This window comes from Aquila chrysaetos, chromosome 3 (assembly GCF_900496995.4).
Source record: "Aquila chrysaetos chrysaetos chromosome 3, bAquChr1.4, whole genome shotgun sequence".
NCBI lineage: Eukaryota > Metazoa > Chordata > Aves > Accipitriformes > Accipitridae > Aquila > Aquila chrysaetos.
In genome coordinates, this window is record NC_044006.1 from 1,576,574 (window position 1) to 1,603,884 (window position 27,311).

Sequence of the window (27,311 nt, forward strand, 5' to 3'; positions counted from 1 at the left end):
GTGCTGGATGGACCCCACCAGAGTAGTGGGTGATCGTGGGAACCGGCCATCCCCGGGCAGCAAACCCGCCTGGTCCATGCACCAAAGCCCCAGTCGCTGCCAGACCGGCGGCCGTGCTGGCTGCCCGCGGCAGGGCCACGGCTGCAGGGCTGCGTTCTGCTCCTCTCTGCCTTTTGTCAGCCTTTGTCTGACCCTGCAAAGCCCCCACGCTCGGCTTTCCTGCCCGGGAAGGAGCTTCCCGGCCTCTTCCTTGCGACTGCCGTGAGAAGCGTTATCTGCTGGGACAGTGCGGGGGGCCCATCCCTGCCCAGGAAAGGAGCGGTCCCTTCCCCTGCGAAGATGCAGCCCCGCAGCCAAGCGAAGCCAAAGGGATCGGGAAGGTGTCGGCTCCGGTCCGCAGCCCCGGCACAGAGCGAGCACGGGCACCGGGACGTGCAACAGCAATGGAGCCTGTCCCTGGGTTGTGTTGCCTGTGGGCAGAAATCATCCTTTCTACAGCACTGACTCTAAACCACAGCAAATGTCTCTGTAATAGCCCAGACATCATCAGACAGCAGTAAAAAACAGAAACAAAATACCCGCCCACAACCCCCCCAAGATGCCAGAGCCAGGACGGACAGTGCCAGGCTCACCCAGGCAGAGCAGCCTGGGCACTGGGGCTTCACTGTGATCTTACAGGTGAAATATTTGGAGGTTTCACTCTGATTTTCAAGATGGGATATTTTCCCTAGAGCCCCAGCTCCAGGAGCCAGGAGAAAATAGCTTTCACTATCGTATATAAAGCTTCTGGCCCGGCTCGGCATGCATAAAAAGGCGACAGAAATGGAGAAGAAACCCAGGGGAGAAGCCAGGCTCTGCTGTTACTTAATCTCTGGCCAGCAGAGCGGAGGAAGCCTCTGCCCGGGCCAGGCAGCCGCAGCCGGAGCAGGGAGGAGGCAAAGCTGCGTCACCGAATCACCAGCGTCAGGGTGGGGGAGAGCCGAAACCCAGTATTTGCTGATTTTAGACAAACACCACCCAGCTGAAAGCCTTGAGTTTCGGTTTCCATTCCTGCGGTGGTGTGACCGACAGCCACGGAGGGATTTCCCCACAAAGCCACCGCTTCTTCTCCGCGGGGGGGGGGGGGGGGCCCTTGGCTGCAGCCCCCCCAGCCCTGGGTACGCTGTGTTTGTGCACTGCACAATGGTCCGAGGATGAGCTGGGACCCAGGATGGCCTTCCTGCAAAGATACTAGAGCATCTCCTGCCCCGGTAACACCCCTAACCAGCCCAGAGAAAACCAGCGACAGAGGAACTGACAATTTCTCACAGCCTCCCGCTCCCTGGCAGCCCATGGGCAGCAGTGCAGGCAGCTGCCCGGCAGGACCACGGCACAGCTCTGCTTGCAACGCTGCCAGTTGGATGCCCGGGCAGCAGGAGCCTCTGCGGGTCTTTCCCAAATGCTGCAGGCTTCTCCCGCGGATGCCTGGAGGAGAAAATGCAAGCGGCTGTGCCTCCATTACCACACAACCCGGAGGAAAACAGGGACTCGCATGAGTCATCTGCAGCCCTTCATGTAATTTGTCTCTGGATTCGAGTCCTCCACGCCCCGGCTGCGAGCGGAGCAGCCCTGGGCTCCCCACGGGACTCTGCCCGGCTCCGTGCCGGGAAGGAAAGGGGAGCACGGCGGAGCACCCGCGGGGGCCCCGGGAAGGCAGCTGCCAGCAGCACCGGGCTGGCAGAGTGGGCACCGGCGGGCACGTGGGAGCCCCGGCGGACTGACCCGCTGGGATTCACTCTGATGCTCCAGTTGTGGGGTCCACGACACCCACCGCAGCCCTGGGAGCCCACCCCATCGCTGGGGAGGGCAGGGCTCGGGGGGGGGGGGGGGGTCCCCAACGCAGAGCCCCGGGTCTCGGTGCTGCTGTCGGCGCCGCGGGGAGAGCCTGCCCCTGATCTGCAGGTGGGACGCGCTCCCCACGAGCGATGCTGTACCACCACCGCTCAAACCAGGGCTGAAGAACCAGGAGACAAACCAACCACACACGCCCCGGCCGGGGGGAAAGTCCCGTGGCGTCTTGCTCGAGCCCCAGTGGCCACATCCTTGCTGCATCCAGCCCGAGGCCAGCTATCTACACGCTAACTGCTAATCCCTGTTTACAGCTTGCTGTAGATGACTTCCCCTTGCTTTTCCTTCTCAAGCCTCAGCCCCAACCCTACCACGAGTTACCGACAGCCCTGCAAGTCCCCAGCTGCTCTCCACAGAGCGGGGAAGCACCGCGGCACGCTGAGGAGTGGCACAGCCGCCGCAGAAGCCGATCACACCGCCGGGACGTCCCAGAGCATCCCAGCCGGTCTCTCCAGGGAGACGGGGCTGCCCTGAAAGCTGCTGCAAAGGGAGGGGAGGATTGCACCAGCCAAAATCTGCTTGCAGAGCTTTTATTGCTTGGAGAGCTGTTTGCATCCCTAGGAAGCGTTGCCTTGCAGGGCAAAGTACACCCTCACTGGGAATGCCTTGCCAGCAAAGCCATCTATAGTCTCCGGGGCAGGTAAAGTGCCCCGGCACTCACTGCCCACACTGCCGTGTCCCCACCGCTGCTCACACCAGCGTGGAGATGCCGCAAACCCTGCCCCATCCCACGTTCAGATGCCACCTCTCAAATCCCCTTAAAGAGGAGCCAGGAGGTCCCTCCAGCTGTTCCCCTTCAACCTGGCCATCCCCTCTCAACCTGCAGCCCCCGGATAACCTGGATGGGTTTGTCCAAAGCGGAGACAGCTGGTGCAGGATGCTCGGCCCGCAGCTCTCGAGGGCTGGGCAAATGCACCAACGCTTTCCAGTCCCCGGCGCTGCTAGGAGAAGGTGTCCCCATGGCTACAGAGGGACCTTCGCTCACCGTCACAGCGTGGGAACGGGGGGCTTTGGGCTAGAAACGCGCCCCTGGGTCAGGCTCAGCACCGCTGCTCACGCTGGAGAGGCAAGAGGCAGCTCATGGTGATCACAACCCTTCGTATTTCCTTAGTCTGACATACTAATGCTGTCCCAAGTACAAAGATAGCAAGGAATAAGTGACTGTGATACCTTAAGGGCAGGAAGCCTGGGAGGGAAAAGCCTCTGATTAGGCAGGACTCCTCCTAATCAACCGCGGCCCCAGGTTCAGGCTCAGCCAAAACGAAACAGGATCTAATGCCTTAGAGGAATAAATAATTTTTCCTCCTGACTGCGTGTCGTAACTCTTCTAAAGACAGCTTGAGGAACTGGTGGTTATCAGTGCTGGGTGCAGCCGGGTCAGCCCCAGCCACACCACGGACAAACAGACTCGGGAGCCACATTTCGGGCTCACCAGCCCCGTGCACACCCTGCCCACACCGGGGACACCCTGGGGACAGCCCAGCCCTGCACGGCACCCCAAAAAGCGCTTGGCTCAGCTTCATAACCTCCAGGTGCTTTTCTAAGTTAAAACTGGTACTTTGCAGGCAGGACATTACGGACAGCATGGCAGCGAGTGCCTGGTGCCGAGTTTGCTGCTGACACTGGAGATGGAGACGGCATCGAGTGCCACGAGCAAAGCCCAGGCATCCAGCCACAGCCCCACCACCCTCCCTGCGCCATTTCAGGATGCAGATTTCGGTGTAGGCACGGCTGCAGGGAGATTTTTTTTCCGGGATGATGCTGCATCCACCCACATTCAAATCCCAGGCAAAGGGTGGAAAAATAAAACAACACAAAGTGATCCGAGCATCCCTGAACAAGAGCAGATGCACAGAGTCTGTAAAACCCAACTTTTTAAGACACCTAAACTACATCCAGCATGATGCTGCTGCTCACAGCATCCACTGCGACTTGGGGACGCACAGGCCAGATCGGTGAGTGTTTGAGGGCTCCCCCAACCCACCGGTGGGCACCCAGGCAGGACGGACAGACACCCCTCTCCTGCTTCGCTCACCTCAGCCCAGCACCCTTTCAAACTCAAAAAGCCTTTCGGGGCAATTCTGCCTCCCCACACCTGCCCGTTTCAAAGCAAAGCGCTCCCTTTGCAACACCCGCCCTCCTGACAGCCACGTCCAACCCACCAGGACTGGGGTTGAAAACAAAACTCATTACACACAAAAATTGCCGAACACCCCTAAAAATACCAAGTTGCTGAAGCTACGGCAGCTCCTGCCCTCAAGAGAGGATGCAGGAACCTTCACCCAACCACAGGATCATGGAGAAGAACCCCCTCGCAACCTCCTCTCCGTCCTCCAGGAGCACCAGGGACCTCCGTGCCCACCGCAGGGGCTGGGGGCTGCCGGCGCACGGGGCACCGCTGAGCCGTGTCCTCGCCCACCCACCCCAGTGACCACGGCTGAACCAGCTGCAGACCAGACACCGCGTTAGACCAAAGCCCCCCATCCCCGCACACCTCCTCACCCCCGTCCCTGTAGAAGGGCCAGCCTGGCCGTGCTGTCCCCCTCCCCAGGACAAGGAAGGAGTTAAAATTTACTTACGAGGAGGACCTAAGCGACAGTCAAAGCTAGCCTGGCTGAAGAGGCAGAGTTAGCCAATACTGGGTTGACTTAACGGTTTTGCTGGGGCAGTGACACACAGAACTAGAGGTTTCTGAATAATGACCCTGCAGCTAACAAAGAGGAACTCTGCACAAACAGGCTCTGCCTCCCCACAGACACACAGCGTCTGTCTGTCTGCTGCGCTGGGAAAGGGCCAAGCGTCCACTTTAAGCAGAGCTGCAGCGTGGCCACCCCTGCGCTTCATCTCCAGGTGCTTCCCCAGGAGCAGCACATGCACACAAGCTCTCCGCTCCATGCCCTGCTCCCGCAGTGCCTCCCCGGAGCGCCGGGACGTGCCGACACAGCCACGGCTCCTAATTCAGCCCGGACAGCCCCGTCCTGCAGCCAGGACGGATGATCTTCCCCACGGCTGCTGCTCTGCCAGGCTTACAGGGTGGCACCAACCTTTCCCATTCCTGAAATTAAAAGCATCATCTGCAAAGAAAAAAAATAATAAAACCTTTTATTCCATGAACACATTTGGGATAAAACCGCTCCCACTCAACAGAGGTTGCGCCAAAATTGCTTAAACTCACATCTGCCAGGGTCCGCACCAGCACCGAGAGGTTTCTCTTCCTCCCTCCAACAGGAGAATCACCCTCTCCTAATGCAAAACTGGTCTTATCTTCCTTTAACAAACCCTAGGGGTTCTTCCCTGCATTTTACTCCTCCTGGTGTTTTACCAGACCAGCACCCCCAAACACAGCTAGCAGATTCAGACAGACAGAACACCCCCTTCTCTTCCCTGTGGTTAATAAACACCCCAAACACAGGGCTACATCCCATCCCAGACAATCCTTAAATACCCAGGATAGTCACAGAGCATCACAACGTGCTTACAACCCTCAAAGGATTTGGAGCAGCTTTGCACACGTGAGGATGGCAGCGAGCACAGAGCACATGTAATAAATATAAATGCACATGTACAAGTGTGTTCCTGTCCCAACTTAGCCCCACTTTGCAACCCCAGCTGCCACAACCAGAGACAGAAACACAATAAACCAGCAGCACTCTTTCAAAAAAATATTTATTAGCTCATTAAAGTGACCTGTCGCCGCTGCTGCTGCCAGATCAAGTTTGTAGAAACCCCAACACTTCAAGCACCCGACTCCTTCCAGCTGGAGACAGTGTGAACATCGCTGCAGCCGCACGGCACACGTGTGCCCTAGAACAGGACCAGATGAGACGCGCAGCGAGTTGAATGGTCGAACGGTACTGGGGGGGGGTCAACCACCCCGTTACAGAACGGCTGCTCAAACCCAGTGGGGAGGGAACGGCAGCGCCCGGCTCCCACAGGATGAGGTGCCTGGCGAGATGCTGGGGACCGGGAACCGGCCTGATCCTGCACCAGGGTCACAGCTCGTTAGTAAGTGCAGGCTCCTCGGAGCACGGCCGTTCAGCTCATCTCTCTGCACATTCAACAGCGCATCTCTGCCTGACAGCATGATCTTCACAACCAAAGGGCTTTGCTTGAAAATCGATGTTTGCTTAAAAAAATCCCAAAGAATGGATTTTTGGGGGAGAAAACTAGAAAGAGACCCTAAATCCTCAGAAGTTACAGCTCACCAAGCCCTCTGGGTTTCTCTCTCCCACTCCTTCCCCCAGCAGACCTGGGCAACCCACCGTGACCACGGTCACAAGAGCTCCCGCTTGTTTCTGCCACCCAAAGCCAGCATCACACACAGTAGCAGCTCCCAGGGCTTGCGCCCGCGCTGCCATAAAGCCTCCTCCTGGTTTCGACGACTGCCCGCATCCCACGGACAGCCTGCTCTCGGCATCCCCTCTCCCTCCCCTGGAGCCCCCCGGGGACGGGGAGCAGCCGGCTCCCTGACGTCTCCCATCAGTTCACGCCAGACCCCTTTGGCAGGCGGATCGGTGCCCGCTCAGCGCTTCACCTGCTTTTCCTTTCGCTACCACCTTCTCCCTGCCCTGCTCCTGCCTGCTCCTACAACGGATGCTGCTCCAGCTACGCCTGCCAACAAGGCAGGGCTGACGAGCTAGAACAGAATAACTACTCCAAGAGAACGGGGGAAGAGAGCTTTATAAAAAAATAAGCTTTTTTTTTTTTTTCTTTTTTTCTCTCCCCCAAACAAGGCAGAGCATTTTTGCCTTTCCCTTCTCCAGGCATCTTTCTTCCCCCTCCTTCCCTCTGACCTGAAACTCCTCATTACCGAGGAGCCGCTCTGAGTCTCGTTAACCCACGCCCCTCGTTACACCGCTCCTCATCCCGCAGCGCAGCCAGAGAAAAGGCAGTTCCACCCAGAGCGGCACGGCCAGCGTCCCTCCAGGTAAGTCCCCCCCCCCTTTCACTTCTGCTCTGCCTCATCGGCCACCGCGGTCACCTCGATGGAGGTGGCAGCGTGCTCGTCCCCGGTGGCCTCGGTGGCACCGGATGGGACAGTCACGACCGTGCTCCCGCCGGGAGCCATTTGCGTCACGTTCTGGATGGTCGTGCCAAGTCCCGGCAGCGTCAGCAGCTGGAAGGGGCTCACCACCTTCACGACCGTGCTGCCGTCCTGGACCGCGGCCGTGCTCAGCACCGTCAGGTTGGAAGCGTCCGGGTGGATCTCCACCGTACCGGGGAAGGTGGAGCCGGCGGAGGCCAGTACCGTGTACCCTCCCAGCAGCGGGGAGGCCGGGGAGCTGGAGGTGGGAGGCTGGGACGGGGTCTTCCCCAGCACCGAGGGCGGGAGGGCTGAGACCACTTTGCCGAGAGGGAGGTTGGCAAGCTGGGAAACGGGCACGCCGGGGGTGACGGCGAGTTGCGCCGGCTGCGACAGGACTTGGGAGGTGATGGCAGCTGGTCCAGAGGTGGCCCTGGTCAGCCTGGGACGTTTTAAAGGCGTGGGGACGGAGACGGGCGTGAGGGTCATCAGGACGTTGTTGAGATGCTGCGATTTGTGCTTCAGCTCCTTTGCTCGCTTGCGGTGCTCGTCACACTGCTGCTCCAGAGCTGGAGAGAGAAGAGGGTTGGCTCAGCCTGGACCCAGGACAAGCTTCCCAGGGACCGCGGCAACGCCTGGAGGAGCAGCAGCCAGTCCTACCGCGGCTGGTTTAGCATGCACCAGCCTTAACACAAATCCCACTTTCTTACACAGAAAGAAAACGCGCTGGCGGTGGTGAGAAGTGCCGGAGCATCGGCATGTGCCAGGGGCATACCTGCCAAGTCCCGCGTGTACTGCTCCCTTGAGCGATCCATCTGACACTTGTGGCTGGCCAGGACCTTCTTGACCAGATCCAGCATACCAAAGTTCTGGACTACGTTGTTGAGTAAAACAGCATCTTAAAAACAAGACGCAGATCTTTAAGGAAAGCAAAATTCCCCACAAAAACTATTTGTGGCTTGGTAAAAAGCCATACGACAGCCAACATATTCAGCTGAGAGGGCCAAAATCTGTGCGAGGGTAACGCAAGAGGCTGGGGAAGAGGAGCAGACAGGAGAAATCATGAGAAAGTGCAAGAGGTCACTAGCATATAAACAGTCCTCTCCTGCTTAGCAGGGGTGATAAGTAATCTGCTGGCACAGTAGCTGGTTGCTGCATCGTTATTCTGGTGGCCTAAGATAGCCTAAATTCCACCTCAGTTCCCGAGCCAAGCGTTTGTCCAGACCCAGAGCCAACAGATAAGAAGCCCCAGGCACGGGGAACTGGAGAATGAGGCCACCTGAAGCATCCCCGAGCACAGCCGAGAGCCTGCTCGGGAAGCAGCCAGAAATGGGATTGAGTTATGACGAACTATGTCCCTATAGTGTCATCCAGATATCCCTAAGGGAAAAAAAAAAAAATAAAAAAAAATCCACAAGCCCCTCTCCTGAGATGCCTCTGAATGCCTGTGCCTGGGTCCTTACCACCGAGCTGCAGCGGGGGATCCTGCGCTCGCTGCTGCAAGCCCTTCATGGTCTCCACTAGCTCCTGGTGGAACTCATGGATAACTTCTTCCAGGAGACCCGTGTCCTTCAGGCCTCGCCAGAAAGCAAAGGTGTCATCTGGAGAAAGAGAAAGCAAGGGAGAACCTCAAAATCCTCAGAGCGGGTTTTGTGATCCGCTCTGGGTTCCCCTTCTGGCTCCTCCAAGGGTGAAGTCCTGCTAGGCTGGAGGTACAGGGTGCTGGGGCAAAGCCCAGCCGGAGCGTGTACCCGAAGGAGGGGCAGCTAGAAAAGGACACGCTTTCCCCATCCTCTGTCGCACACAAACAGGACACTAACGCTACAGAAAAGCCCATTGCTCAGAGCACACCAGAGGAGCAAAAATGATTTTAGGACCCCTCTGATTTTTTTTTTTTTTTTCCTAGAGCCACACCGAGCATTTGAGCTACGCTTTGACATCCTAGTGCTTAGAAACAATTTCATCCCAAGATGATGCTGCAGTCAGACTGCACACAGGCGGGATATAATGCAGCGCTATGTGCCGGTAAGCAGCAAACGAATAATCCCAGTGGAGGCTCAAGCAGGGCTGCTCCAGCAAGAAGGGTCCTGCTCCTCATCCCTGCCATTTCCCTCTTCCCCTCAGGGAACGCACTCGGTGGGATCCCAAGCCATACCTCCGACACTGGTGCTCCAATCGCTGGCATCCTCGCACGTTTCTATGGTAATTGTAGCTGGGGATCCGTTCACTGCAACCAATAGCAAAAAAGAAAAGAAAAAAAACCCCAAGTCCTGATTTTTCCTCTGTATTTTTCATGGGCTGTTTCTGAGCAAAGCACTCCCTTGCTGCATTTCTGCCACTTCTCCTTTTTATTGCATAGAACCACTTTTATTTGAATGTAGCTCTCAAAGCTGAACGGAGACAGAGGCCCAAGCGGATGGTGAAGCCGCACGTGGTTCCTGTGCGGCAGTACTTATTTTTCCGCACTGGAGTGCAATACCCCGGGGATTACTTCTGCAACCCTTGCACAAGAACACATGCCCAAGAGCAGCATTCCCCTCCCATTCCCCCCTGCATACACACTAGTACTGCCTAGGGCAAAAGTCAAATAGATTTAGAGTCTGATTTCTTTGGCAATCCTCTTTTTGCCCAGCTTACACTTTGTAGGACTGGGATGTCTGGAGGGTTTCTAAAGCCTCAAAGGGGAGAGCATCCCCCTGCTGTGCAGGGATGCAGGGGGGCTCCCTCCCTCCCTTCAGCTCTGCCAAATCTCAACAGTTTTGTTACCATAGAGCTGGGGGAACCGACGTCATTCGAGCCGCACGCTCATTCGAGCCGCACGCAGGAGCGGGATGAAGGGGAATCTGGACAGGGACCCGTGGCACTGTGCAGAGCGTTTGTAATGCTCGGCCACTGCCATTAAATCCAATTACTCTGCTCCTTTACTCTGCAGCCTTCAGGGCTCTGGTTATTCCAGTGCAGCCCAGCAGCATGGGAAGCATCTCCCTGTCAGCAAGCTGATGTCCATGTTTAACAGGAGGGCTCGAGACGGGCTGCACCGTGCATCGGCATCAGCTTCCCCACCACAACACCGGGCTGTGGTGCCGAAGACGCTCTGCAGGGCCAGCCAAGGGGCTCGCCCTGTCCTTGCTCTGCTCCCACAGACACCAGCAGGAGCTCAGGATGTGGGGCTCTTCGGGGGCTGTTCTTAACTCTCAGAAGCAAAAGGAGGTAAGAAATATAGAAGTACTTAGAAATTTGAAAGCTTTCCAATAAAATAGGTGCCTGTAATTATAAGTCAAATTAAGTTTTGGGCTACAGCTACATAGCTGCAACATCATTTAAATCCAGTTTTATGAACTACATACACGAGTGCAGATAAAAAAAAAAAAAAATCTGTTGTATCCCCTAGCTCTCTTTAATCTTTCATCAGACAAACATGGTAATAATTCAGCCAGGGAGCCTTAACTGAAAACCCCTAAATTATTCCAGAAAAGTCAGCTTAGAGCTGGGAGGAGGAGGAACTCCTACCCTGGCACCCTGTGCAGCAGAAGCCAGGCTGATCCTTGCCTCCTGGGATGAGCCCTACGGACACAGTGTCCTATCAGCAGCGAGGACAGAAGGGAACTTCATTGAGCAACAAGTACTGTTTTCTTACAGATTAATTGCAGTCTTCTGCTTCAGCTACAGTTTGGAGTAAGGCAGGAGGCCAGAAGGGCAGCTCTTTGGGTCATGCAGTGTTACAGAGCAACTAGGTGAGTTATTGCATCTCTCCCGAGATGCTCTAACAACAACTCTGCCTACCTCCGCTATGGGGAACCCTGCAACAGAGCAGGGAGAGAAAGCAGAGGATAAAACAACCCGCAAAGCCAAAAAGAGAGGCAACCGTAAGGGGTGTTGGTCACGCGACATTCATTGTGCTTTAATGCTTCAAAGCCCCTGTTCAGGGTGTGAGGAATGGCTGGACGTACCATCCGCAGAAGCAGGAGTGAGAGGGATGTACTCTGTCGATGTCTGGCTGGTCAAGGACACCCTGGCTCCGGTCAGGTCGATTTTGGTGCTCCGGCAGGTGTTGGAACAGACCTTTGTGTGCTGGTAGAAATCCAGCTCTCCTGAGTCCATGATCTTTCTGAAAGACAGGGAGCAAGCACAGGGACAGGCACGTCAGCGGGAACAGAGCGGTCTGAGACACAGCTCCTGGCAGCCTTCACCCCCAAACTTCTCAAAGTTTCCTGACAAAAAGCAAAAGCCAGGAGAGCAGGCAGAAGCAACAGTCCGAATTTCCCTTGACAAGTCCCCCCGTGTCCTGACCTTAGAGGCAGCATTAACTAAGAGTTAATTAAAACAGCATCCACAGCCTGCTCCGTACTGGCCACGCGCACAAATCCAACAACCATGCAATATGCCAGTGGTGGTAAAGCCTTTCAGGAGGCTGGGATGGGGAGAAAAAAGCCCTTCGTGCTGTAGCTGTGGTAAAGGACTGGAGCAGAATCAGTTTCTGACCACTTCCCTGCCACATCCCACATCCTCCTGCAGGGTGGAGGAGGGGAGCAGGACTTCAGCCCTCTGGAAAGGTTCCTCTCAAAGTCCAACCCAGAGAGGATGAATTTCCTTAGTCCAAGAAAGAAAGTCCTTTTCTTCACCCCCGGAGCACTCAGCTTGGGTGAGAAGCTCAAGAGACACATGAGCTTCTCCTAAGGATATATCCCTGTAAAACTAAACATACCTTAAGAAGCATCAGGACAAACCACACTGCTCTCAGCAGACCTTCTGCTGGCTAGAAGCCTTCAGGGAAAACATACCGTTTAGAGCCCGAACACTGCCATTCCTGTAACGGCAGTGAAGTGGGGAGAGCTTTTCCCCATCACCCTAGCCCATGCTCCCACGCAGCAGTTATATCCCCAGCCTGTGATGCTGAACAGGGTCCTCCTCCCTGGGGTCTCCTGACCTGCTCTGAGGACATCCCCCGCCTTTGTACGGAGCAACACACACCTACCCCGAGCGTGCCCACGTGCCCGTGGGGCTCCCCACGGCGGAGGCAGAGCCGCCCCGACCTGCTGCTCTCCCACCTCCTGACGGCAGGGCAATGCTTGGCCTCCAAACAAGCTGGTTCAGAGTGGGTCCCACCTCTCTGAGCAGGCCCTGCTGCACGGCAGTCTGTAATTTTAACTAGGAACCCTTGTTGGGAATGATGAACTCCTGGTTCATTGAAGGAGAAGAGAGGGTCCCAGTCTGGTCCCACCAGCACCTTCCCCACCCCATGCACGCCTGCAGCTTCCAGCAGAAGGGTCAGCTGAAGTCTCAGTTCAGGGTCAGATAGCCAGAAGTCTCTTCCTTCCCTTTTTGACTCTACACCTCAAAAAGAGATGGCGCATAACCCTATTTATAAACTAAAATAAGGGCTCTCCACTTAAGCAAAGAAGGTTGCAACATTGGCATATGTCATCTTCCCAGTCTAAGCACGTTCTCTCCAGAGCATCCCCAGGCTTTGCTGGCCAACAACCTGAGCTTCCCAAGATTTGCTCCCATGGGCTGCTGGGCTTGCTTTCACACATTCCTCGTGAAATTTTTTTTCCTTGAAAAGACCTGCCTTGCCAAAGCATAAGCCTATTATGCAAAATCTACGTGGAGCAAAAGCTGCTTAGAAGGAACATGGGAGATGCCTGCATTGAAGCAGAAGAATACAGGCAAAGGCAATGTCACCTTGTTAAAAGAGTACAAAACCACTGACAATTCCTGGGGAAAGAGGTGATGCTTTTTTATCCTGCCTACAGGCAGAGACAGACTTTAATTAAATCACAGTCTCAGGCTGGTGTTCAAGAAGACCGTAAATGAATTAAATTACTGTAGTTAAGACTAGAGAAGAGAAATGCTCGCATAAATAAGCTTTAAATAAGTCCTTGGCAAAACAAAAGTGGTATAAAGCAGACTTGCTGCAATGGGAGCATTAGTTGATGACCAGACTGACTTCCATTTGGCAGGTGTCCTAGTTTCAGCTGGGATAGTTAACTGTCTTCCTAGTAGCTGGTACGGTGCTATGTTTTGAGTTCAGTATGTGAAGAATGTTGATAACACACTGATGTTTTCAGTTGTTGCTCAGTAGTGTTTAGACTAATGTCAAGGATTTTTCAGCTTCTCATGCCCAGCCAGCGAGAAAGCTGCAGGGGCACAAGAAGGTGGCACAGGACACCGCCAGGGCAGCTGACCCAAACTGGCCAACAGGGTATTCCATACCATGGGACGTCCCATCTAGTATAGGAACTGGGAACTGGGGGGGGGTGGAAATCGCTGCTAGGGGACTAGCTGGGTGCCGGTCGGCGGGTGGTGAGCAATTGCACTGCGGATCATTTGTACATTCCAATCCTTTCATTATTGCTGTTGTCATTTTATTAGTGTTATCATTATCATTATTCGTTTCTTCTTTTCTGTTCTATTAAACTGTTCTTATCTCAACCTGTGGGTTTTGATTCTTTTTCCCGATTTTCTCCCCCATCCCACTGGGTGGAGGGGGAGTGAGTGAGCGGCTGCGTGGTGCTTAGTTGCTGGCTGGGGTTAAACCACAACAGTAGGTCACACTGAGAACCCATAGATAGCACAGCCCGACCACCAGCAGCCATTAATGGTCATCAATGACCTTATGCCAGCTGGGAACTCAGTGTGGTTCAAGTCCTAAAAAGACCAGGGAAACACTTCTTGCCCCAAATGGCTCCCTAGGAACAAGGATAAAGCAAAGCCATTGGACAGACCACATTTGGGGTCAGGCTGTTATCAAGACAAACATTCAGCGGCCCATTTGCTCTCTCAGGAGTGAAACAACTGTGCCAAAGGCTTTGTTCCGCCCCACTGTTATCCCCTAGAAAGAAGAAGTCTCCGCTGTTGCTCTGCAGATACAAACGAAGGTACTAACCGGAGCATGATCCCGTTCATCCGAATCGCCCGTTTCCAATCCTTCAGGGTTGACTTGCCCGCCAAGTGGACAAACTCCTTGGGACTGATTAGGTGATCGTCAAACTGCAAAAAGCAGAAGTGCAACATCAGTGCGACAGGCCATAAAATACCGAAAGCGTGCCCTGCGAGCATGATTTGGCAGCGGAGCCAGGCTGCCTGGATGGCATTTCCCGGTGCCCAGCAGCGGAATGCAGTTGCATCACAGCCTCAACGTGCTGTTTAAATAACACCACCAAAACAGATGGCTGACACACACTTCCCCAGACTAGAGAACATTGACCGAGTTAAAAAAAATTCAAGTCAAATATTGCTTTCATGGATGGTTAGTTAACAGCTGCTCAAAGCCAAGGGTTTGGCGGGGTGTGCAGCACAGAGGAATTTGCTAAATGCCCAGCTCAGCCAGGAAGGCCAGGAAAAAACCCCATAGCTTGTGCAAAGTATCATTAACAGCAGTGAGCCGCTCACACTCCCACTAACGAGCAGACTCACAATGAAAGCCAGGCTGCTCCTGGTGACGTTTGGGTCCACGGGCACACTATGCCCTGCACACATGAAGGAAGGAGAAGGCCATTCGGTCTTTGACCTCCTGCTACTGAGCCCAACCATCGATATCAGTGAACGGCACACACCCACTTCTGCCGAAAACCAGCTTTAGGGAGTTGGCATACACCGTATCAGCGGCAAGCTCTTCCCCCTTCTTTTATTGCCCTACACACCCAGCTGTGCCTGAACCCATGTGCTGACCTACAAGCAAGCTGCAGAATCAGGCAGTCCTCTAAAGAACTGCTTTACAGCCCATCTCAGAAAGGATTTCCCAAGTCTAGCCCTCCTCTTTTCAAGGCCCACGTTGACCAATATAGACATCACTCACTATTACTTTGTGACAAAGTGCTGCTTTGAACAAGTACATGGGCTTTGGTGCAAAGAGGACTGATTTTAGGCAGCAGGAGCAGCAGCATTATCTGCAGCAGTACCTGTCCTCTGCCTCAGGGATGGAAAGGACCATCTCTCCTACAAAGGGCAAGGACCGTCCTTTGGAAAGCTCTGTTGCAACAGAGCCCAGAGGAGACACTCCCTCAGCAGGGTATTGTTTAGTCTGTGTACAAATACCAGCAATGGCTTATGACAGCATCACTCACGGTATGTTCCTGAGTTCATGCAAATTTTAACCATGAGTTATCCAGGACACAGTAGAAGCTCTTCAGTAGGTCTCCTACCAATAAACTCCTCAACAAGTTCTCAACTTTCAAACTGAGCAGGCCCTGGAAGTGCCCAAATTTCTCAAACTCTCCAAATATGCAGCTAAATTGAGGCAGCACATCTCCAGCCAGGACTGCTCAGCTTGGCCAAGACAACAAATATCAAGTACCACAGTCCCAAGAAAACTTCCTCCTTTCCCACCATGATGTGATTCTGATGCAAAGCAGCATACCAAAGCTCATCAAAACCAGGGCAAGCCAGGTGAGCCTGCAATGCAGGCATGGGAAGGCACAAGCCCAGCATTGGGGGTCTTTATTCTCACCTGCACACATTTTACATTGATCCCAGGGCACACAAACTTTCTCCAGATGAGGTTGGCTTTGCTGTCCCCACAGGTGATGGGGTAGACAATCTCTGCCTCCAAGCTGTCCTCATCTTCAGCCATCTTCACTTCTCACAGGGAACAGAGGAAGGGACAGACCAAAAAGAAACATGAGTCACAGCCCCAATTCACCACCTTGAGGCACACATCCAGCGATAAAGCAGTTTTGATGCTCAGGATTAAAAAAAAAAAAAAAAAAAAGTAGATGATGCATGGCAGGGTGTGTTGGGCTTTGTGGCCACCACTCACTTGCACTTTGCTACTAAAGCATCCGACTACACAAATTTCTCAGGCAAAACAGCACAGGCAGATTTATGGCCACCTGGCTGCAGCTACGTGTGTGAAATCTGAGAAGTCAGTGGCCAGGGCTGAAAAAATTCAATTCTTGACAAAAATGAAAGGAATGATGCTGTTCGGGTAACTATAAAGTCACCCTTGGTTTTAGAGTCAAACTGTTAAGTCAACTCCAGCTCAGCTGGTCACAGTCTTTGCTCACTAAATAAATTCACCTTTACTTGTAACCAAAGCCAGCAAGTTCGCTGCAAAACTGACATCCCCATTGCAAGCTGGTGGTGGCCAGACACAGGGTCTCATCCTGCACCAGGAGAGGGCAGCAGCAGCCCAGCCAGCAGCCACCAGCTCCCTTCCCATCACCCAGCCCCTGCAGCTCTCCAAGCTCCCTGGATGCTGGGGAGACCATCCCTGGGGACCCCCCAGGAGAGCATCCCTGGTACCCCCGGGAGAGCATCCCCAGGGCCAGCCGGCAGCTCTGCACAGCAGCGGCCGGACCCTCTCGGCCAGCACCAGCACAGGGTTGTGCCACATTGGGGTGATGGAGCTGGCGTGGCTCAACCGAGGGGCTACGGCACGGGCTGAACCTACCTAGGACCGCTTCCTTCAGATGCGTGGAGGCTGTAAAGGCAGCGGCAGCCGCAGCAGCTGCATTTTCGGTCTCCAGCGTGTCTTCATTTATGTCACCGCTGGTAAGAGAGTTGGAGAGGCAGAGTTAAGCCACGTGGATGTGCCACCCCCACACCCGACGCCCCACGGAGACATTGCTTCAAAAGTGACTCGGACTACTTTTTCCCACAAGTGCTAAAAGTCAGCTCTGGTTTTGAGAGGCTCAGCTCCATTTTTCCGTACGGAGATGAAGAGCCCCGCAGCAGGCAGGCAGGCCTGCTGCCAGCAGCCTGGCCGGCTCTGCCTCGCCTCCCTTTTAATCCCAGCCCCATGGAGCTGCCTCCGGCACAGCCCGTGCTGGGGAGCTGGCGTGGAGGGATGCTGTCAGCATGGCCCCTTGCTCAGAAGTCGCTGCCAGCCTCTGGCAGCTTTGCCTGAGATTTCCCCAGGAAAAACATGTGCAAAACATGCTGCCGCTGTCTGGGCGGTGGACTGGCTGAATCCCCTGGTACGCGGGATGCTCCCAGGAGCAGGACCTCAAGGAGCCGCAAACATGCTATAGAGGAGTTCGACAAACCCTAACAGCGGATCCGTGAGCAGAGATAACACAACACGAGCTATAGGCCCTCACGATCCAATCTCTGAGCCTCTTACAACTCAATATACCCATGATATTAACTAATAGCTGGCTACCTGACTGCTTTCATCCTCCCCATCCCAGAAATCTCCGGCTTCTCTTGGTGCTTTGCCGATGGAGACACACAGCTGCTCCTGCGCAGCATCCACACCCTCACTGCTCGCCCGTTCCAGCTCTCACTGCGGCGTACAGAGCCCCAAGCCCCTCTAACGAGCTTCAGTGCACACTCAGACGGGAAAGGCATTTAGGGCTGCGATCCAGGACATGCTCCTCACCCCCTCGACTGCAAGGGACCCACGCAAGGAAGCCCGCGCTGGTACCCTTACGGATCCAACCTGTGCATCACAGCCAGCTCTCAGCCAGGACCATTCCTAATGGGTTTTAAGATGTGCGTTTGGTTTTGTTACTGAAGATGTCTAATTACTGTAGCAAGCTTGTCCTGCAGGGGCAAGGGGGGGAAAATAGTTAACTTTTCACATACTTCAGCATATGAACTTCCTAAGGAAGACTGTAAGGAGAAAACAAACCTGAAATCTACCCCGTTTTGGTACCACGCGTGAATTAAAAGAATGGTCCTAGTGACTCACTGGCACCCACATTTCCCACCTGTGGTGCCACAGGGAAAAGCAAATTCAAGAGCAACTGGTTTTTCCATCCTGGCCTCCTAACACACAGCTCCAGGGTGGAACTGCAGCTTCAAAGTATCCCTCCCCTTGCCAGCTGCAGGGCAGGTACCTGACGGGGAGCAGCAGCGAGATAAGGGAACCGGTGTGGGCAGCAGCTCAGCCTCACCGGGTGAGTAACCTGGGAGATGCTACTTCAGAGAAGCAAGAGCTGAAGGCAGCCCCAGCTGTGGAAGAAAGGCACCGTGGAATGTCACGCTGCCTCTGCAGCTCGCAGTGACCAACAACCCAGACCCCTGGGAGGGAAAGGTGATGCATAACACAAAAGGACTTGAAAAGGTAAACTCAGAGCTAACACATTTGCACACAGATGAATATTACAGAAGCAGCAGTTTGACAGGAGAAAAATGGAAGAACTGTAACCTGGTTTTCCTTCACCAGTTTGCTGCTCGGTTCTCGCATTTCTCCAGATGCATTTGGAGAAAAGCCAGCCATACCACTTCAGCAGGGTGCCAGGGCTGCAGGAGGCAGCAGGCACTTCCAATGCACAAAGCCCAGCACTCCACAGCCTTGACTCTGATCTGCCTCCGCCTGCCACCAGATCAAAAACCTCCACCGACTTATCTAGAAGAAACACCCCAGCAGAAAGTCAGCACCTGAAACAGCTTCCTCCAGGACTCCATCGCATTCGCACTGCTCCAAAAAATGACCAAAAGGCATGACTGGATTGGGAGAAATAACCCAGCCCACATCTTAAACCCCATCCTCCGGGGAAAAGCAAACAACCGTAACTGGTGGGGAAGAGAAAACACACAAAAAAAAAGGTGAGTTTCCCACACTGCTTTCCCCATTCCATTCCAGAGGAACAAACTGAGGCAGATGCAGGAGAAAACTCAAACACCTTCCAAGCCCCAGTGGTGCATCCCACCAAGCTGGTCCTGCCTTTGCTGGTTGCCATGACAAAGCTGGGGGAGGATGGCTCTCATCTTCCTCTCCGGGAGAATCCATAAACCAGATGGGAGGGAGAGAAGAAAATGCGTGCTGATAAAGCAGCGGGCTTGCGTCTCCTTTCTCCTCCACTCCTGCCTCGCCTCGAAACTTGAGAGAGGAAAGTCTCCACCAGAAACCTGCGCTGGGGATGCTGATCAGAAACACAAGCACCTCATCAGAGCATCAAGCACAGATCCCTTCCGATCGCTGATGAAAGAGCAAAGCTTCTTGCTGATTATTACTGTTTTCCCATTTCCCTCTGCCTTTTCCATTCAATCTTAAACACACACTAACGAATTAAGCTCTTAACCATTGGTTGTATAATTTTCTTTTTTAAATAGCAAAACCATACCCAAAGGAGTGCTAGAACAAGGCATCAAGCCCCAAGCTGAGTTTGGTTTCTAAGTGCCACATAAGACGAGTTCAAAGCCAGCTTCCCGTGTGAGCGGTGACCGAGCCAAAGCCGAGGAATCCCAGCCCGTGCTTGCAGCCGCTTTCCTTACGCCAGCTGGGGCTGCAAAGGGAAAACAGAGGGAGAGGGAGCCAGCACCGCTACGGCGTCTTCCCGGGAGGAGCGGAGCCTGGCGGAGGCAACCATCCAAGTCTACGGAGAGACCGTGGGTGGCTCGTGCTGCCACCCACCACCAGCCCCACAGCCCTGCTCGGCGAGTGGAGTGCCGGCAGCCGGCACACGCAGCAGGAGTTGGGTGGGTTTTGCTTCACGAGCCCGAGATCCACGTCCTTCCCATCAATCCGCTGCCGTCACGGAGCACGGGGGGGAGCGAGGAGCCTGCCCACCGGCCCTTCTCCAGAGAGCTGCATGGAAAACCCTCAGGGAATCTCTTAATGCCTGCTAGGATACACTCCGCTTGTAGCTGAGGCTAAATAAAAATCATCCTCTCTCTGCTGTGTAGAGCTGTCCTGCTCCTGACCATCCAGGGGACACTGGGAGGATGAGAAAAGGTTTCCAAAGAAAAACAGGAGGGGAAATAAGAGCAAAAGGAAAACAAACTGATTGAGCCAGCCTCTGCCATGATCCACGTTCCCGGACTATGCTGCGCTGCTGCACGTGGGTGTGCAAAGACTCGGAGCCACATTAAAACCAGAAACCGTTCTGCATCCAAGAAAAGCCACATCCCAAGTTTCACATCTGGCTGCTTCTCCACCGAGGGAGCTAAGGAAGTCACTGTGGGCCAAAAGCAAGAGGAGCAGAGCCTTCCTTCCCCACCATCACCCATTTTTGGGGGAATGGAAAAGGCTCTGGGAAGCGCTCGTGGACCTGGGATGCGGAGAAGCAGCAGGGGCAGCTCCTGCCTGCGGCATCGCTGCTGCCCGGCTCTCACCCCCTTCCACCTCGGTGGGGAGAGGTGAGCAGGACGCGGAGTCCCACCAAGGCAGCGGCTCGCTGCTGCCTGCCCCTGCCAGGAGTTAACAAATTTTATACCCGTTACAGCAGAATGAGGGGAACGACACCTGCACTGTAACGTAAAAGCTGTCCCCTGACGCAGAAACAGCAGGATGTATTTGAGGAAAGGAGACAAACGTGTTTTGTGGAGAGCAAGACACAGCCGCTCGCTACCCACTTATTTCAAATGCAGGGACTTCTGGATCAGACACACCTGCCCGGATCCAGCTCTGGGTGTCAAGTTGGATTTTCTGCCCACCACAAGAGCAAAGCACTAAAATGTCTCTGGGCACTGTCCTGTGAAAGACTGTAGAGAAATAAAGCAAAGAGCCCATCGCAACACGGGCCTTCAAGGTACCAGCCAGGCACTTTGGCCGTGGAATCAAAGACTTGACCGACCGGCTGAACAGACCAGACCGGACCTGAACAAAGAGCAGCCCCAGATCTGAAATGCCAACAAGAAAGGCAGAAATCGGGCAAAGCAGCAACGCTTTAAAAATCAGACGTATTCACTCTGGTTTTCTGAGCAGTGCCTCTCCATTCAACACCGCATGGTTTCAAGGCCACCTCTCTCACTCCTATTGCCAGCAGCGGCAGCTGAGGTTCCTGCAGAACTCTGCCGAAAAACACAGCCCCGAACCCCCCTTGGGAAGAAGAGCCGGGCCGCACCGCACTCACCGCGCTGCGGATGGCGACTCATCTCTCAGAGTTACACAGCTTAGTGAAGCAACCGTGAAATAAATAGCAGAAAAGTATTGATTTAGCTACTGGTGTCTTGTTCCAACCGGATTTGTGTCCATTCCAACATCCACTCAGAAAAGATATTTTGGTTTGGTTTTGGTTTTTTTTTTCTTGTTTTCTCCAAAACATCCAAACCAAACTGTTGCATTGCTTTTTATTCTGGGTAACACCGGCTTAAAACCACCCGTGGTAACTCAGCTTGAACAGAAAAACAGGGGACCCTGCTCTGCCCTGTAAGCCCGGAGCTGCAGAGCCCACAGCCCTGGGTCTGGTCCCAGGGGTGGCAGCGAGGACCTAATGAAGAACCGGAGATTGCCCAGACATCACTGAGGTCCCCACTGTGAGAATTGACACAGGAGTAAGTAGTAGGTCATTAAATACTCCCAGCCCAGCTGACTACAACCACGGGTGGGAGGTTTTCCGGCACATCACCCCGGCATACGCCGACCCCGTCTCTTACCCGTGCTGGGACAGGTTGGTGGTGACCAGCACCGTCTTCACCTCCTCCACGCCGCCTCCGTCCACCGCGCCGTCCGGCGTCGTCACCACCACCACCTCCTCCATGTGAACGCTGACGTCCGGAGTCGCCATCGCGAGGCAGGAGCGGGCAGCGACGGTCAGCCGGGCGGGAGAGCCCTCGGTCACCAGCTGCCTACAGAGAAACGAGGGGAAGCTCCACGTCAAAAGGTCTCCCTGCTGTAAAATTGGTCACGGAAAGACCATCGGTGCAGTGGCAACAAGGGGAGAGGGGGGTTGCAGGGAATCCGCGTTCCTAAGGAGAAGGGGATTAGCAAATCCCCAACGGCTCCATCCCAAGAGGAGGGATAAGGGGAGGCTTGTAACCCAAGACGCGCTCTGCAGGCTGGGCGAGGGTGATGGGCACGGGAAGGGACCGGGATGCAGGTGGTGAGGGGTAGAGCGTGGGAGCAGATGGGAAGCAAAAAAAATGGTCCTGTCATTCACCAAAAACTCTATGATGAGGCTCAGTTTGAAGGTGCATTTTCAAATCTATTTCAAACTATCTCAGAAGGATTGCACGCTGCTGGAGGAGCTCATCACTGTCTCCTCCACGGCGGGAACTCTCCCCTCCTCCAAAGTCACACTCAAGAAATCAAATTAAAAAAGCACTTCAAGACTGCAGAAACAAAGTGACATCTGAAAACTATTTCAAAGTGTGTGTTTCTAATAAATTAGCAATAGATTTAAGACTGCATTTACAACTGACTTCAGCGCCCACCCCTGCAAAGCCAGTATTTCATACGCAAGAAGGAACCTGGGGGGAAAAACCCAAGCCCTAGTTAACTAAAGGCACGAGGAGCCGTGCGTCTTTATGCTCTCACGGTTGCGCTACATCCCCGGCTGCTCCAGCCTCCATACCCCGAGCGCAATGTTACTCACGGGGGACAGCCCCGGTACCCTGGGGACAGCACGGTCCACCCCTCCTGCCAGCTCACGCCCTGCGCCCTCTTTCCCGGGGATTTTAGGTAACTGTAGAGTCAAAAGCAGTTTTAAGCCATTTAAGCAATAGGAAAGGTCAGAAAGGGAAATAAATATCCTTTACCAACACACACATATACACGCATGCATAAACATCCTCCAAACACCCCTGTGGTCGTTAATGCTACGAGGACAGTGCGGTAAAGTTAGCATACACTATTTAGAGAGATAGAACTGTTTGCAAATCAGCTTCTGACGAGATCTTCAGCCCCGTCCCACGAGTGAACCATGTCCGCATCTCCCCTTAAGACCCGAGCAGCGCTCACTCACACGCTAATGCCCAGGTGTTGAGAATTAGGCGACTACAACGCATCTCCTGTAGTACCTACAGAGACAGGTAAGGGTACAGTCGTGCGAGCTCTCCCCTTGCCAAGCTCGGGCTCCTTCGGAGCAGCGGCACGGACCACGGTGGAGGAACCGCTCGGCTCCCACCACCTTCCCCAGGCCACCACCGGAGCCGTCCTCCGACCCGACGTGTCTGACGTGACTTTGCAAAATGATTCAGGCCCTGCAGAAACACCTGCCTGACCCGCGGGAGGATCTTCCCCTCCACGAGGTTTATCCGAGACCAGGAGCTAAAGGTGGACTGGTCCCTCCAGTGAAGCCCAGCGCGAAGCCACCAAGAGAAGCGCTTCGTTTTTTTTGCAGCAGCAAGGAACAAAGCGAGGGAGGGCGGCCGGACCGAGGGCAAGGCGGGTTTGCTACAAACCAGCATTTTAACGATGGCGGAACCGGGCAGGGTTGCAGCGTACCAAACGCACGCCGGCTCCCTGCTTCCCGTCCCCCTCGCTCCTGCACCGGGACGGCAGCCGCTGCCTTTTACCGGGATAAAAGCCCCCGGGGTGCTACACGTCGGTGAACGAAGATGCAATATGTAGCGCAGATGCTTGGCTGAATTCAGTTTAACTACTGCAATTTGTTGTTGTTGTTGCTGCTTTATCCCTACACCCGTCTTTCGTTTTGGGGTAAAAACCCTTCTTGCAGCGTTAGCGTTACCCACGATGGTCTGTGCCCTGGTGCCCGGTTTCGGGATGCTCCGGACATCCCGCCGGCGCTGACAGGGCTGGCACCACGGGAAGGCTTGAGCGCATGTTGTTTGGGTACCTTTGGGGAAGAACCAGCATGGGACTGAGAAAAATTGGGCTGAAAAGACAAATAACCATCAGCAGTGGGGTGCAGCGGGAGGGGGACGAGGGCCGGCGGGGAGCACCCCAGCTCTACCAGGGCTTGCACGTCGTCCCTCCTGCTGCAGCTTGGCTGGCACCGAGCAAGCAGGAAAGATTTGGGGTGAGGTGGAAGGAAGGAAGGAAAAAAAAAAATTTAAAAAAGTAGCATTGCACCACTTGGAGGGAGAGATTTTGGGGGTGTGCTGTCAGGGGAGGAGTTGGGGGTGGCACTGGGTGCGTGGGGGGAGCACGCGAGGGGGGTTGAAGGCGTGCATGCAGGGAGGGGGTGCATGTGGTGGGGGGGGCTGCATGCGAGCGTGGGGAGAGGGGGGGGTGCATGGGGAGGGGGCTTCAGCAGGGGCACGGGGGGGGTGCGCAGCGGGTGGGGTGTTGCATGAGGTTGCACGGAAGGCGCGGGGGGGGGCTGTGGCTGCACGAACGGGGGGAACACGCGTGGGGGGGGGGGGGGGGGGCGGCTCGCGGAGCTCCGCGTGGCGCCGCGCGGGCGGGCAAAGGGTGCGCCCACCCCCCCCCCCCCCATCCCACCCCGCCCCGCCCGCGGCGGCGCGCGCGTTCCCGCCGGCGGTACGGTGCGGGGCGAGGGGGGGGGGGGGGGGGAGAAAAGGGGGGGGGGGGGCGCGCGTGGGCGCGCTCACGCTGGCAACGCCGGGCGCGCGGGAGGGAGGGAAGGAGGGAGAGGAGGGAGGAGGAGGAGGAGGAGGAGGAGGAGGAAGGGGGGGGGGGCGCGGGGCGGGCGGCCGGGCGCTGCCGCCGCCGCCGTCGTCGTCTCCTGCCGCCGCCGTAACGTCCTGACGCTCCGCAGGGACCCGGCGGCCGGACGGCGCGTGCGGAGGCCCCCGCGGGCGGGGAGAAGCGAAGGAACGAACGAACGAACGAACGAACGAACGAACGAACGAGGCCGGGCCCGGCGCTTACCTCAGGCCGGGGTCCCGCTACCCAGCTCCGGTTCTCGGCGGCGGCGACCGCTCCGGCTGGGCGGGCGGGTGGGTGCGGGGGGGGAAGGGAGGGTGAGGGGTAAAAGGGGGGGGGTGTGGGGGGGGGGGAGAGAAACGGGGGGGGGGGGGGGAAGCGGGGCTCCGCCGCGCGCGGCTCTCGGCCTTCGCGCAGGCGCACGGCCCGGCCCGGCTCCCGGGACTTATTTCGCGGGGGCGCCGCGGCCCGAAGTGGCTGTGAAATAGGTGCCGGGGCCGGCGGTAGTGCGCCTGCGCACTAGGGGGCGGGCGGGAGAGGAGGGGCAAGGGCGCGCGCGCGCCGGCCCGGGGAGGGGTGCCCGCGCCCGGGGCTTTGCTGCTGCTTTTGCTGCTGCTTTTGCTGCTGCTTTTGCTGCTGTTTCTGCTGCTGCTTTTGCTGCTGCTTTTGCTGCTGCTTTTGCTGCTGTTTCTGCTGCTGTTTCAGCTGCTGTGCCGGCATCCGCCTCTCTGGGGGATCCCCCGAGTCCTGCGTGTCGTCGTCGTCCCCGTCCCCCCCCCCGGGCCCTGCACGCCCCTCGCGTCTCCTGCGGCCCCCCCCCCCCCCCCCCCCGGCTCCCCACATGCGTTCCAGGGGTTCGTGCGTGGGTCTCAGCTGCGTGTGACCCGCTGGGACCTGTGCGTGATGCTTTCTCCTTGCGTGCACCATGTGCATGCGCCATGTGTGCCTAAATGTGCCCAGGGCTCTTGCATGCCCCCCCCCTCCAGCCCAGGGCATGACTGCACTGGGGATCTGTATGCACCTTGGGCATGCATGCCCCCCCCCTTCACCCCCCAAGGCTGTGTGTGCACCTGAAGCCAAGTGCAGCAGGGGTGCTGGGCGTATCTTTTTTTCCCTTGCTCCCTGTGGGTGCATGTGCATGGCTGGGAGGTGCATGCGTGCTGTTTGGGGGTGCGGAGCAATGCTTGTGCACACGTTTGATAGGGGGCTGGGGAACTTTCAGCACCTGCCTTTGCTGTTGGGGCACAGCACGTACCAGTCCCCACGGCATTTTGGGGTGTCCTGCACACAGCCCAAGGCATTTCTGCCCAGTGGCAAGGACACACGTGCTCCTCTTCACCCACACTCTCTGTTTGTTTGGCCCCAAGCAAGTGGCCAGGCTGTGCAGGCCGCCTGCCCGCGCTGCTGGGCAGGGCTGGAGGCTGCCAGGATTTAGAGGAGGCATCAAGGTGTCATCAGTGACCTTCCAGCCTCTTCCCTCTGTGCTGGCACTGGCCTCGAGGGAGAGCTTCAGGCATCTGCTTTCCAATACGTGTTTCACTTGTGTTTACAGCACACGCTGCCGCCCTGCGAGAGCTCTGCCGCACTGCTTTGCATCCGATTCAAAAGGCCTAATAAAAACTAACAAGATAAAGAAGTTCTTGGAGGACTCTTTTACTGTCCTTATCAGCAATGAATTATAAAAGGGGAGATAGAAAGGTGTGGTTTGTACCTGGAGGAGAAAGTGGCCGTGGCCGTGGAGGTGTTTAGATTCAGCGGCAGTTTTTCATGCAGCTCAGGAACGCTCTGCAGGTTTGCTCCGTTACGGGGGTCACCTCCCTCCTACCCCAGATGCCTGCAAGCCGTCCCTGAGCGTTGCAAACTCTTTGGTGGGTGTCCCGTCCAAAGGCTGTTCAGTGACTGAAAAGTGCCGTTGTCCCTGGAAGGAAGGGGGCTTCGCACGGCGCCTGGGGGTGCGATGTGCTCGGGCGCTGTACCACGCTGCGGTGCTGCTGTTTGATCCGGGGTCAGTGATTTCCTGCCCGTTGCAGAGCCCAGGAGCCGTCCTCGAGCTGCTGCACCCAAGACATGCTGCTGCGTATCAGCGCTAAATATCATGCTGCCACTCTGCTCTCCAGGGTTTCCCCCGGCGGCCTCAAGCTCTCACAGGTTTTGGTGTAATTTCTGCCGTTTCTGGGTTTCCCCTGCAAGCTGTGCCCGAGAGGTCTGGGGTTTGAAAGGCGTGCAGTGATTTTTCAGGGAGGACTTTTGGCGCGATCTTACCGCATCGCACTTTTTCTGCAAGTGGGCGGTTAACACGTTCTGAAAAAGGACGAGCCAGACCAGAGGCCCTACAAGTTGTGAGTCCCCTTTTGAACCGCTCTCGACGTGTCTTAGTTCTGTTGGCTTTTCGCATCTGCTTGGCGAGTGGCTTTTTCTGCCTTGGGTTCAGGTGGTGTGGCTGGCCCATCGCATGCGTGTTTGGTCTGGTTAGCAGTATTTTTTTCCATGAATTTCTAATGAACCTGACTGACAGATTGGTAGTGGTTTATTTAAGGCTTGTTTTTCCCAAGGCTCTTCCTTCTCCTTTTCCATCCTCCCCATCCAAACCAACCTTGCCCGATAACCAGCTGCCAGCTCTATTTCCCTTGTGTTCCTTTTCGCTTTCCAGTTTACCCAAGCTAATAGTCATTAAAGTGATATTTCACAAGGAGTCCTATTTCTTTTCTTTCTCCAAGATAACCGACGGTAACCACCAATGTTAATTCACTCGCTAGAAATGGTGACGCCCTTTTCCGTGGAAGCCTGTCTGTAATTCTACCAGCGTCTCCGTCAGCGGCTCCCCAGGGACCTGCCCTGGCAGCTGTGTCCTCGGGACCGAAGTGGGGCTGGACGGGGCAGATAAAAGGTCCCTCTGCCGCCATAACCGGCTCCCTACAGTGCCCAACGGCAGAGGCATTACAAAGACGGTAAGAAGGCAGCAAACCCACAGCGACGCTGCCCTGCTCCAGTTTTCCCAGCAGCTGGTGGCCTCTTGGAAAGCAAAACCTTGCTCTTGCTGTCAGACCCCAGGCAATGGGAACCTCCCTGGGCTCCTCCTCCCCAGCACCCATGGCCGGGAGGAATTTGCCTCTTGGCACCTTCTCTGCTCGCTGTGTTGCAGTCTGCTCCTTCATTGGCTGGCAGGCTCCTCTCAGCCTTAGTGCCCGTGAGGTCGCTGAGAAAGGATGTCCTGTAATTTTT

At 55.6% G+C, this 27,311-nt stretch overlaps 1 protein-coding gene and 1 long non-coding RNA gene across 3 annotated transcripts; one reads left to right on the top strand and one right to left on the bottom strand.

Moving 5' to 3' along the window:
• Nucleotides 1–5,536: 5,536 nt before the first annotated feature.
• Nucleotides 5,537–24,436, bottom strand: GMEB2 (glucocorticoid modulatory element binding protein 2). 2 transcript variants are annotated; one of them, XM_030009555.2, is made up of 10 exons: nucleotides 24,315–24,436; nucleotides 21,176–21,367; nucleotides 16,302–16,399; nucleotides 15,360–15,487; nucleotides 13,797–13,900; nucleotides 10,861–11,018; nucleotides 9,066–9,137; nucleotides 8,374–8,511; nucleotides 7,686–7,808; nucleotides 5,537–7,479 (listed from the first exon to the last, which is right to left on the bottom strand). In XM_030009555.2, the coding sequence occupies exons 2-10, from the start codon at nucleotides 21,304–21,306 to the stop codon at nucleotides 6,833–6,835; spliced, it is 1,599 nt and encodes a 532-aa protein (XP_029865415.1). In that variant the 5' UTR covers nucleotides 21,307–21,367; nucleotides 24,315–24,436; the 3' UTR covers nucleotides 5,537–6,832. The 2 variants fall into 2 exon arrangements, with proteins under 2 accessions (XP_029865415.1, XP_029865416.1); XM_030009556.2 differs by lacking the exons at nucleotides 21,176–21,367; nucleotides 24,315–24,436 and having other exon boundaries at nucleotides 15,360–15,482.
• LOC115339494 lies at nucleotides 24,282–26,781 on the top strand. The gene is made up of 2 exons (XR_003922743.2): nucleotides 24,282–24,386; nucleotides 25,642–26,781. It is a non-coding gene; the product is annotated as an uncharacterized LOC115339494 (long non-coding RNA).
• Nucleotides 26,782–27,311: the final 530 nt, after the last annotated feature.